Below are 11,769 nucleotides of genomic sequence, written 5' to 3' on the forward strand. Positions count from 1 at the left end.
AGTACGGTGCACCTTATGGTCGTGAAAATACGGTAAGAGGAAAAATGTAAATGGAAAAATCAGAGCTTAAAATAAAACTCAAGATTTGTACTTCTTTTTATGTTTTTTTCGAATTGATATTATAAAACTGGTATCGAAAAAAGTATCGTTCAGGAACCGGTATCGAAGTGAAGGTATCGGTATTGGTACCGGAACCGAAAAATTTTGAACAATACCCAGCCCTACATACACGACCCTATACCCGCTCCCGAGAGGGAACGTCTGTTAAACGTGTGTGAGAGCATGCACAAGCCCATTTCTCCTCATGCACGCTCTGTTTAAAAGTTGCTGTGTGCATTGCTCATACAAGCTTACTTTCCAAAAAAAGATTTGCAATTTTTTCACCGTCAGACTCACCATGGGTAAGTGAAAATGGGGACGAACACATAAATATTTCACCGGAATGATTGTCAATTAGGAGGACCACATATTTTGATGATCCACCCGGAAAAAGAACATCCTCTTAATTTCCAAATGAAATGCAGAATGTCCTTTAATCAGAAAATAGCATTTTGGACATTGAGCAACAATCTAGGTCTTTTAGCCTTAGCCCAGGTAAGGTTATTCTGATGTGTCTGTTTCAGGAGTGACTTAAAATGATGAATGCAACTAGTAGCAAATAGACTGGTATTCATTTTTGTTGTGGTTCTAGATGTTCTGACCAATGCCCAAGTTAATTCCTTGTGAAGTTCTCCTAAATTTTTAATGATTTTGGTGAACTCTTTCCTTCCACATTTCTTCCTTCCTCTCAATGTTCTTTTCATATGCTTAAATATTAATTCGTGCCTCCTCATGAAGGATACTGATGATCGAAGACTACAGTGAACTTCGGCCCATTGTAGTCTTCCACATGATTGTGTCTTCTCTTTACCGCTTAGAGGCTCAGGGAACATGTGCAGGTGCAGGAGAGAATTAGCCGATTATGGCCAAACACTGAATTGTGTATAAACTTGAAATTAATAACAAAAGACGGCAACTTTACACAACTTTTTTATTTATTACAGATTGATTTGGAAGTTTAACATGTCTGCCTTACCTAATTGTCAGAAATGGGACTCCATATGGTGTCCTTTATTTGAGGTAAATGGATAATGACATATCACCCAATAAGTTTTTCCATAGGTAAAATTTAAATAAAAAAACAGGGAATGTGGTTTTGTTTTTGGCACTGCTGTTTTCAGTGCAGTTATTTTTTTCTCTTGTATTTTTTTGTAGTGTCTTGTATATTCTGGTTTTCCAGTAGTGAAAATATGAAGCAGCAAAAAAAAAAAAACCTCTTAATATCAGTTTTTTATTTTTTTATTTTCTTATTCTTTTTTTCCCAATTCCCAAAAAAAAAAAAACCTCTTAATATCAGCTGTTTCACATTAACAAGAAGCGATCTGACAAGATTAATTTAATTGTCAAAACATTTGTCCAAAATTGTCCATATACATTAGTAATGGTTAACATTTACATAGTCATCACATACAAACCTTGCTCCATTTGATTAGGATCGTGTATGAAGGAAAATCAAAGTACAAGAAAACATAAAAACATTTAGAAAAATCAAATAATATATCATGTGCATTTGTATTGAGCCCACTTTGCTCTCTCCAGCTTAATCTGTGTGTAATGTAATGAGTATAAATGCAGTAGTTTTAAATCTCTGGTGTGTCAGAATATTGGTTGTCTTCATGGAACACAGCAAGGAGAAAACAGTTTTATGCTATTAAAAAGGCAAAAAAAATGTACTGACCTTGTGTAACATTCTAAAGAAAATGTGAAGGGTTGCAATCACTTTTAGAAGGTGCTATTCTTCTTCTTGACAGCTGTATTTTTTCTGTTACCTTTGCAGGTATCACCACAGTGTTGACAATGACCACCCTGAGCACAGTGGCCAGGAACTCCCTACCCAGAGTCTCCTACGTAACGGCCATGGATCTGTTTGTGACCGTCTGTTTCCTGTTCGTCTTTGCTGCCATGATTGAGTACGCAATGCTCAATTACTACTCCTACATTATACGCAGACCACCTCCAAAGATGCAGAGAATGGTAAGTCTGCTTTCCCTGGAGTTGTTTATAATATTTGCTAAAAGCAGAGCTCTTTGTGCACAGTAGAAATGGCTTTTGAAGCATGAATCTGTGCCTTTCATTTAAGGGGTTTCTGTAATGTTTCCAAATAGTAACATAGCTGAACTACCCTCAATGATGTGACACCTGCCTAGTGTAGGCATGTGAATCACTAGACCTCAAAGGGAAACGAGATGCCCTCTGAAAGACACTAAGCAGCTCAAAGATAGGACAACAGATAAGGGAAAACTAAATCAAAAACATATGAAACATTATCAAAAAATAAAATCACAGCGATTCTGAAGTGCAGATATAACCCATAACTATATTGTATGCCTGCGTGGGGGGATTGGGAAGTCACTGGAATTTTAATGAAGATAATTATCATGACAAACAGTGTGGACTTTAATGAAATATCTCAAAACATCACTTTCTGGCTGCCATGGCAACTTCAAGGGGCGATGATGACTCGAAGACATCTGAATGATCATCCATGGTCTGTATCCATCCTGCCAGAAAAAAGAAAAGAAACTGCTTCCTTAACATGTAGTTACAGCTGAATATTTTTATTCTGGTAAAAAAAATGTCCCACTTTTTGATATTTAATTTGATTGCAATTAAAGGTATACATAGACAGGTGCAAGATGAAAACCTAAATTTATGTCGTCGTTGGAAAGCAAAGGAAAACCTTTTGCTCTGTCACTTCATCGAGCGAGTTTTCAGACCAGTTAAGAATATTTTTTGTTTGTTAATGGAGACTACAAATGAAAGCAATTTTCCTTAAGTTTCTGTCCTCAGCAGCAATTGCTCCCTTGAGCTCCTCTTTTTACCCAAGCACTGACAGGTGGTGCTCGGTCTGATATTAGCCCTGTGTAGCAAACTCGGCCCGGAGTCTGAGCAGAGCGGACGCTGTCACGCTGTCCTCATGTGCATAGCTGCTGTGGGGTCTTCTGTCTTTTCCTCACTGAGGAGTTTTTTAACAGTAGTATGGTGATAGGATTAAAACAGTACAGTTTGGAATCAGAAAGCTTATTTCAAATAAAACTGAAACACAACTATCTATTCTACCTAGCTCACCCAAGCAAAGCACTTAAGCATCAGATGTAAGAAGAGAAGGATGGATGTTGATTTGGCTCAGTGGGGAGGCAGGGACTTTCTGCCCCAGTTTGGTCAGCTGGACCAACCCTTCTTCGGTCCAGTCTGTTCATCCAACAGCAGCTCTCAAAGAGATTTGAATTAATCCTATGCAATATCAAGAGGCAACTTTGCAGGGGTTAATTTTACAACTCACAGTAGCCTGGGATCAATGGCCCCCCCAGCACCCCCCCTCCCCCACCGCAGCCGCGTAGACAACCGACCCGAAACGTGCCGCATACCTACACACTGCATCATTCTTCCCCTTCACTAGACATGGATATACTTCAGTTTTTTCTGCTGTAAAATGAGTCTTATCAGGCTACCTTGAGTTTCACAGCCCCCCTCCTCATCCACGCTCTCTCCATTCATCTCCTTGTCGCAATCTTCATTCTCTGTAGCAGCAACATCCAACTTCTCCCTCTTCGGTTCTTTGAAAGAACGTGTTTATTTTGGGAAGAATTTTTCCCATTCTTCCAGCAGCTCTTCCTTTTTCTTTTCTGGAATCTGCATTGGTACCTCTTTTAGGTATCCATCGTCGCTTACACATTGTACGTAACGGTTATGGTTTTAATCTATACTCTGGATTACCCATAATTTCAAGTCATAGTGTAAAAAATTAAATGCTCAAATACATCGTTCTATTAAGATCTTTATTGCAGTTTGAAACATGTTACATTTTTACCAACCGTCTAATTAACTATACACAGTTATTAACATAGTAATTAAAAGTACCGCTGTCTGCTTTACTATTGGTGTCGTGTTTAAATGGCTCACCAAATCTGGCATGTGTTGGGGTATTAATAAGGTCGGGTCAGTTATTCTGGCATCAGGTGGGTTTAAGAGGAATTTTTCGCTCCATTACATCTGCAAAGAGACGTCCTAGTCCACAATAGCGTAGGGGGCCTACCATGTGTCAGTGACGGGACCCCTAAGAGGTCGGGGGGCCCCTAAGCAACTGCAGTCTCTGCTTACCAATATTTACGCCATTGCTCGGGATGTCTACCTTTAGCTACAGTAGTTAGCTGGTGGCGGCAGCTCCAAGTCAGGCTTAACCAATATGGCATACGTCAGCAGTCTCTAATGGCTCCTCTGCAATTAGGCCCAGCTGTGTTCCTTTGACAGTTAGATTTAGGTCGACCAGAGGTGGTGCTCACCTCTGCTGCAGCAGGTGGGTTCATGAAACACTGCGTTCAACCCGGTTTGAATCGCAGGAAAATATGGTCACAACAGTCAGCTCCTAGGACGGTTAGTCTGACTCGGTCCAGCAAGCTCAGACCTCTTGGGAGGGATTTGGTTGCTACTTGGAGTAGCGATAAACTGAGAAGCACTCAGGCTAGGCCTTTCGCAGAAGTTTAATGGGAAACATCGGAGAGGGGTGGCTTCAGAGTAGGGTAGTAGTTCCGGTTACATCACTCACATTTGATCTTAACACAGTTAAACCAGTTTGTTGTTTCTTGGATGTACCACTACTCCTTGTTTAGATTGCTAAACTTGGTTCCCAAACACATCAGTTTTGCTGCTTAGAGGAAGATGTCTGAGCAGCAACTGGCTTTCAGAGTGCTCTTGAACCAGAAAGAACACAGAAAAAGTAAACACAGAGAAAAAAGTAAAACAAAAAATATAATGGATATTGAATAAACTTTAAAAAAAACACAATTCATAAATGTGAAAATATTAACATATATTATTAATCACACATTTTAAAACTCCATTTAGAAATGGAACTTGTAAATAGATATTCAAATATACAAATGGAAAACGCTCCTCAAATTGGATTACTAATAGTATGACTGGAATGTTAAATTTGAAATGGCTGTTTTTAATTTTCAGTGACTGCTGGTCTTCCATATATTCTTAGTTTGTGTACTTTGAAAATGACGTTTCAGAACATGTTAAAAATTTTCTTATTCTGGTATTCAGTTCATAGGAATGATTCCAGTAATTAAAGGTGAGGTCAGCTTTTAAAGAAGATTGCCGTTTTTTTTTATTGTTGGTGAATGGTGTGAACTGTACCCATCATTCTCTCCCATATGGCCTACTGTTTGTATTTGAACAGCGTGTTATCCGTCTGGATTGTTTTTGTAACTCGTTGTTTTTGAAGATGCTTAAAGCTGCCAAAAAAGAAAAACAACGCTTCTGATCGCTCACTAACTGGCAGAAACATATCGATTCAATCCATATGATCTGCTGTCTGTACATCCAGCACACTTCCCAGGAATCTGACATCTTTATGAACACCTGCTCAGTTGAAAAGCATTTCCTTTCCAGTCGTCGCCCCTGATGCTGCGCGTGGGCGTTCTCCAAGGCTGTACCTGCTGTGAGTGCCTTAATGTCAGCAGCACACAGGCACTCCAACCGACTTAGCCGCCATTGCTGTCATCTCTCACTCTCTCCCTTTCCGCTCCTTATTCATTATTCCACACTTGTGTGGAGGAGTTCTGTGTTTCGGGGCCAAAAAATTAAGCTGTGTTTTATTCAGTCCCCCTTTTCTGGGTTTTGGACACCCCACCTCATTCCCCAATCAGGAATATTTATAGCTCCTTCCCAGTGCCCCATCAATCAATTCTACCATGTGTGTCCGTCTTACTACAATGGAGGGAAAAAATCTATTTTAGCCTTATAAGTTAGAAACAAAAAATCATTTAAAGGTATAGTGGAGGATGTTCTTCTTCTGGGTTGATCATAAAAACAAGCGGTTCTCCTAATTATCAATCATTCTGGTAATGTGTTTACATATGGCAGTCCTATGTGCTCATCCACATTTTTACTTACCTGTGATGAGTCTGACAGAGGAAAAATAGCCAATCTTCTTTTTGAAAGTAAGCTTTTATGGGCGGTGCAAACAGCAACTTTTAAACAGGGCATGCATGAAGAGAAATGGGCTTGTGCACGCTCTCGCATGCATTTAATAGACGTTCCCTCTCGGGAGGCGGGTATAGGATTGCGCATGTGTATTTTTTTTTCTTTTAAGTAGAGAGAGGTTCTTTTCAAAAGTTTGCTGAATATCTCCACCTTACCTTTAATGAAGCAGATTTTTAGAAAGTACAGCTCCAACCCTGAGACTCCACATCCTCCATGACCGCTCCGACCTCGAACATCACGGTCAAAATACGGAGAAGGGCTGATTTGTCAAACTAAAATAGGGTATCAACAGACCTGTAATGACAAATTAAAATGGGATTTTTATTTTATCATTGATGAAAACTATTGGTATTTCAAAATATTTCGTATGCTGGAAATCTTAACATTTTGGTGAACTTCCAAGACCGCTTCTGACAATTTCAAAAGCAACTTTTTATGACAAGCACGGACGAAGAGATGCAGATTTAGTAAAATATTGGCCCTCATTTTTATAAAGTCACTCAAAGAATAGAAAAGGTTTACGCTGAAACTGCACTTGTACTGGATGCCATTGGTGAGTTTTTATACTGTCAAATTAAGCTTGCTCCGCTCCGAGTGTTAACGTAGCATAACACAACCAGAGCAGCCATTAAATCTTCTGTTCATTGGATCACCACTACAGAAGTTTTGAGTTAAAAAAAATAGGGACTAATCTTCCAAAGGTTTGCATGTCTTAAAACAGGTGCAAACCTATTTGTATGGGCAGAGCAGATCATACTCTATAGACAGAGCCGGGAAACTTCTCAGTGTAAAGAAGTTTTCCAAGCCGGTATCTAAACTGCGGCCATAGACTTTGCTTTTTTTTAAGTAATTCTGAAAGTTGTACAGATGTACCTGCAGTCATTGTTTTATTGTTGCAGAGGATGGTGAGAGATTCTGGGCGCTAGTAAAGATATTTGGACTGTCAGAAATAGTAGAACCAAATCTAAGAACTATTTCAACTTAAATATGGTGGCATCTTCATTAAAAAAGTTGAATATTTGAGCCTGCAAAGAGGCATTGAGGGAATATGCATCTCTTTGCAACGTGCATTTATTTTGTTTAGCAAAACAACGGTACATAAAAAGTTATGTTTGGATCTAGTGCTCCATGGCTAATGCACGTGCTATAAAAGATTAATTCCACATGCATTCCACATTTATGGCCTCTTATATGGAAACTTTTATCAGGACCACTAATACCATTAGTAGTAAAACCGGTCATTTGGGCAAGTAGCAAATGCTGAATATCCCAATAAAACTTGTCAATAGATGGAAGCATCAAGGCAGTATGATTTCTTGTTACATAACTGTTTACCGTGGACTTGTGAATCACACAAAAAATGTTCTCCAGATGAATTGCTAACGCTTCATCAGAAAGGAAGATTTGGGTCACTGAGCAGTGGCCCCGTCTTGTTCTGGCCTTAGCTTGAGGGAACTGTGTGTGATGACTCTTAAAGCACCTACTCAGGCTTCAGTCCAAATCTTGTGATTAATCCAGGTCCAGAAATTAAAAAGCTTGTACAGAGATCAGTTCTAACCATTTCCAGCTCCAAACTTATCCCCTAAGGGGCTAAGTGAGCAGGATAAAAGAAAGCAAGGCAGGGTTTTTACTTTCTGGATCTGGATTGTCCACCTCTGCCCCCTTTGAATGGGCTTTGCTTTCCATTCCTCTGAAGGCTACAGTTAACCCTGTGCTTCCCTTTCACCATTAAGCCAACCTTCAGTTACTCTGCTTGGATACAGCACTATTTACCAGTTACCTTCTGTAGCTTATCCTCCTTTCTGTTGGAACTTACATTTTAGGTTTTCAAAAGTCTTGCTATAATCATCAAAATCACCAGAAGTTAATTGTTAAAATGTAACCTTAATATAAAAAGTATATGGATGAGTTTCCCCTCTTAGTGAAAGAGGTATTTACATTTCAATTTATTTCAATGCAGGTGGAATAAGAGTTTTTCTAAAGCCATTTGTTACAACACTATTGATAATGTTAATTAAATGATTTTCTTTTTACAATTTGAACATTGTGTTACACATTAAATTTATTTCCAGCACTGCAGAGCATATTTATCAAAGCAGTACCCAACAAGTGCATCCTTAATTTTTCACTAACAGCGCCTTTTCTTTCCATCTGCACTGAAAGATGCTCTTGCAATTGTTTTATTTGAAAAAAAAAAGTATCAAGACAAAAATTTTAAAATGTTTTACAATTTTCCTTTCCTCCCCCGAAGCCCCTAGTTTCCTGAAAACTTTAAAAAGTCTTTCCTTAATGGCTGAGATTAAATTATGATTAAATTCAATATCAAGAATTTCCATTTACAAAGGGGCTGCTTAACATTCTGTATTATCGAATCCAACCCACTAACTGAAGCTATTAAGTTTCTTGAAGTAAAGTCATGCACCCTGATGCAAATCCCCATGTCTTGCATTAGTTAGTAGGTAAACAAAACTTTAACAGTGCCAATTTGATGTGCAGCATTTACTAAAAATTTAGACAGCCAAGATGGTCTCTTTTCAGCAGCAGAAGTGTGTAGTAGAGTGTATAGGGATTGGGCAGCTAGTTAGGATTAGAGAGAAATGTTTTGGGTCTCAACACCAAGACAACTGGATTGTACCATTTGCATGAGCTACATTTACATGGGTAATGCGAATAAATGGCAAATTGTCATGTAAACATATTCTGAGTGGATCTGGCTTAAACTGTAATCCCACTGGGAGGGGTGGTTTATGCTGGCTAACAATCCAATCACCGTGCATGTAAACGGTTGTTAGGATACAGGTATGAATGAGGCAAGCTGACTTTAGTACCCATTCGCACCCCCCCAAAATGTTGTGTATTTCTGCCTTAAGTGGCTAATCTACCCAACTAGGCTTTATTAGAATATTTTGGTTGGCATGTTTACATGACACATTTTTAGTCCAGTCATTTTATTGGAATTTATTTAGCTAGAATAAAACTTTAAATGTAAACATGGCAGTGGGACTATATTTTGACATCGTTTCTAGGCACTCAAAGCACAAATACCTTAAATTGACATGGAAGCACGTGTGCACTAAGGTCAGCTCATCTCATATAGAAAAAGTTGATCCTGACATGGATGCCGATTGGGTTCTCAGTTGGCATAAATCCCACCCCCCACTGTAAGATTACATTCAGATCATTCATGACATTTTTAATTCAAGAGGTTGTTTTTTCATGTCCATGTAAAAGTAGCTTACTGGACTGAGTTGACAGAAAAAAGAATGTTGGTTTCCAACTTTAGGTATTTAAGGGGCAGAGCATTTCGTAATGCAGGAACAACCACACTGACAAGTCCAAATACTCCTCCAAGGAGATGGAGGAGTTGTTCTAATTCAAAAATGTAGTTTAATTTGTATTTGTTAAGTATCCAGAAAGTTGACTCTTACAATTGACTTTGTCCATCCTGTTTTGCAGGCCTATTCATCTTTCAACATGGGTCGTGCACCTCGGTCCATGATGCCAATGGGTAACTCTTTGTTCTGGCATGACTATGAAGACAACTGCCTGTACGAGTGCCTGGATGGCAAAGACTGCAAGAGCTTCTTCTGCTGCTTTGAAGAGTGTAAAGAAGGTGGTTGGAGGAAAGGACGGATTCACCTCAACATCCAGGAGCTGGATTCCTATTCCCGGGTGTTTTTCCCCACCTCCTTCTTGCTTTTTAACATAGTCTACTGGGTCAGCTACCTCTATCTTTAGTCTAATTGGGTGGTGATCTTTGGACCCTGCCAGAACACATCTCCTTGTTTTTCACCAAGACTGGAGATATAAAGTCTTAACTGAGGGAAGTTCAGAAAATTGTCAAGAACTGGTCTATGGGGATTTTTACTGAAATGCTTTTTAAACGTTAGGACTTTAAGAGTTGGCATATGACTTCTCCCATACTGAAGACTAAACTATCAGGATTAACCTGAAAGGCCAATTTTATGACGGAAAAGTTCGGGGACAGGGTTGCAAAGCTGAATCTTGGACATCGAGATAGCGAGCACCCATAGTGCCTTCTCTGGAAAGGGTGCGACTTCAGAGTTTCCTCCATTACATCACTGGTCACAAGGCCGCATGCTGAGCTGTCGGACGAAACCAATCCGGATCACAGTTTTTCACAAATGGACATGTTTGGACATATATGTAATGCTTTCATTTTGTAGCAGCTTAGTTTTGGTTCTATACTGGGAATCTTTTTTTTTTTTTTATTGTTACAATATCTCCATCCTTGGTTGTGCTTTCACAAAAATGCAGCTACACATATATTCTTAATAGTTCAATATAAGTTGGAGCTGCAGTATCAGCTCAACAGGCAGTTGTTTCTAATGCTTTATAACCACAGGATGCAGTTTACAACTGATGCCAAGAAGAGTTAGTTTTTTTTAAATATATGCTGGGTTATATTCTTAGATAAAAGTATAACAACTAAACCCCAGCTCTGGGAATATTATCTATGTTTAAGAACACAAATAGGATTAGTTTTTAGGAGTTTTCTGGCTTCTTATTGAAAGCAGTTTTTACTCCTGTTAGAATTTCTTTCTGTCATCTTAGGAATTATCAGTCTCTTTGTAAATGAACAGTTTGACATTTTGAGAGATTTAGTTAGTTATTTTTCATTTGACTAAATGTATATTACGGCATTTTTTCCCTTCTCAAACTAAAATCCATAGCTTGCATAAGTATGCACCCAATGAAGTCATATCACATTAATAGAAACGGAAAACATTTAAACTACAGGAGACAATCAGGTCATTTATTATTAGTATTGATTTAATATCTTTGTTTCTTGTAATTGATTGCCTATTTAAAGTGACATAAGTATCTATGGTACTGGTCTGTTTTCTGTGTGATGGTTTAACTTTAATGTTTGGATGATGGTAAAGCTATTTGTTTGGACTGGGAATATAGAGATTCTAAAACATGCTTTTAGCTGAGAGAGCAACCAACTTAGAGCAGTAATTCTACCAAAAGTGTAAAAAAAATCTTGCGTCTGTCAGTATGAGCTATTCAGAACACCTCAAGTGGAATAGTTTTAGTTTCACCTGGTTTAATTTTGTAAAAAGTCTTCTTTAAGATAACTTTGTCTATCCGATTAATCAAAAAAATTATCGTTCATTGCAGCCCTGGTTGAACAGAGCCTAGCCACCACCAGATAGCTTTTTTGCAAAATTAGTAAATCAGCTAAAGGTTAACTAAGTTAGCATACATAATGGCTGTGAGGTCTTATTGTTATACATTTATTAGCCAAATGAGGTGAGCTGTACATTACATTAAAAACTTTTTAAACTCTATTTTGATTTACCTTAGAGCTTAAACAGTGCCTAGAAAATAATCTACCGCCTTACAGATTTCTTCATTTTTGCAATATTGTAAATCACAGAATGATTACCTGACCAAATACAAGGCTGTATGAGAAAATATCCTTGCCCATTTTTAAGTCCACATGAATTAGCCTGTTTTTGTGTTGTCTAAATCACTATCCACTCTGCCAGATTTAATGGTTTTGATAACAAGTAGACACATTGATTTAAAAAAATCCCATACATAATAGCCTGACTTAAAGGTCTTAAAGAACAGAGAGTCATTGACATTTATCAATCCGAAAGGGTTTCAAAGCCATGAAAATGACTCATGCAGGGGCTTAAAGAAGTCAGA

The 11,769-nt window shown here is 38.4% G+C and overlaps 1 protein-coding gene across 1 annotated transcript in view; it reads left to right on the forward strand.

Moving 5' to 3' along the window:
- LOC107094125 (gamma-aminobutyric acid receptor subunit gamma-3-like) overlaps positions 1–11,009 on the forward strand; it is a 37,695-nt gene extending 26,686 nt beyond the window's left edge. Inside the window, exons 3-4 of the mRNA XM_015389556.1 lie at positions 1,877–2,073; positions 9,547–11,009. Coding sequence (XP_015245042.1) covers positions 1,877–2,073; positions 9,547–9,828 — 479 coding nt within the window. The 3' untranslated portion in view covers positions 9,829–11,009. The remainder of the gene's footprint in view (positions 1–1,876; positions 2,074–9,546) is intronic.
- Positions 11,010–11,769: the final 760 nt, after the last annotated feature.

The sequence above is a fragment of the Cyprinodon variegatus genome, unplaced genomic scaffold (genome assembly GCF_000732505.1).
Source record: "Cyprinodon variegatus isolate N-32 unplaced genomic scaffold, C_variegatus-1.0 Scaffold465, whole genome shotgun sequence".
Taxonomy (NCBI): domain Eukaryota; kingdom Metazoa; phylum Chordata; class Actinopteri; order Cyprinodontiformes; family Cyprinodontidae; genus Cyprinodon; species Cyprinodon variegatus.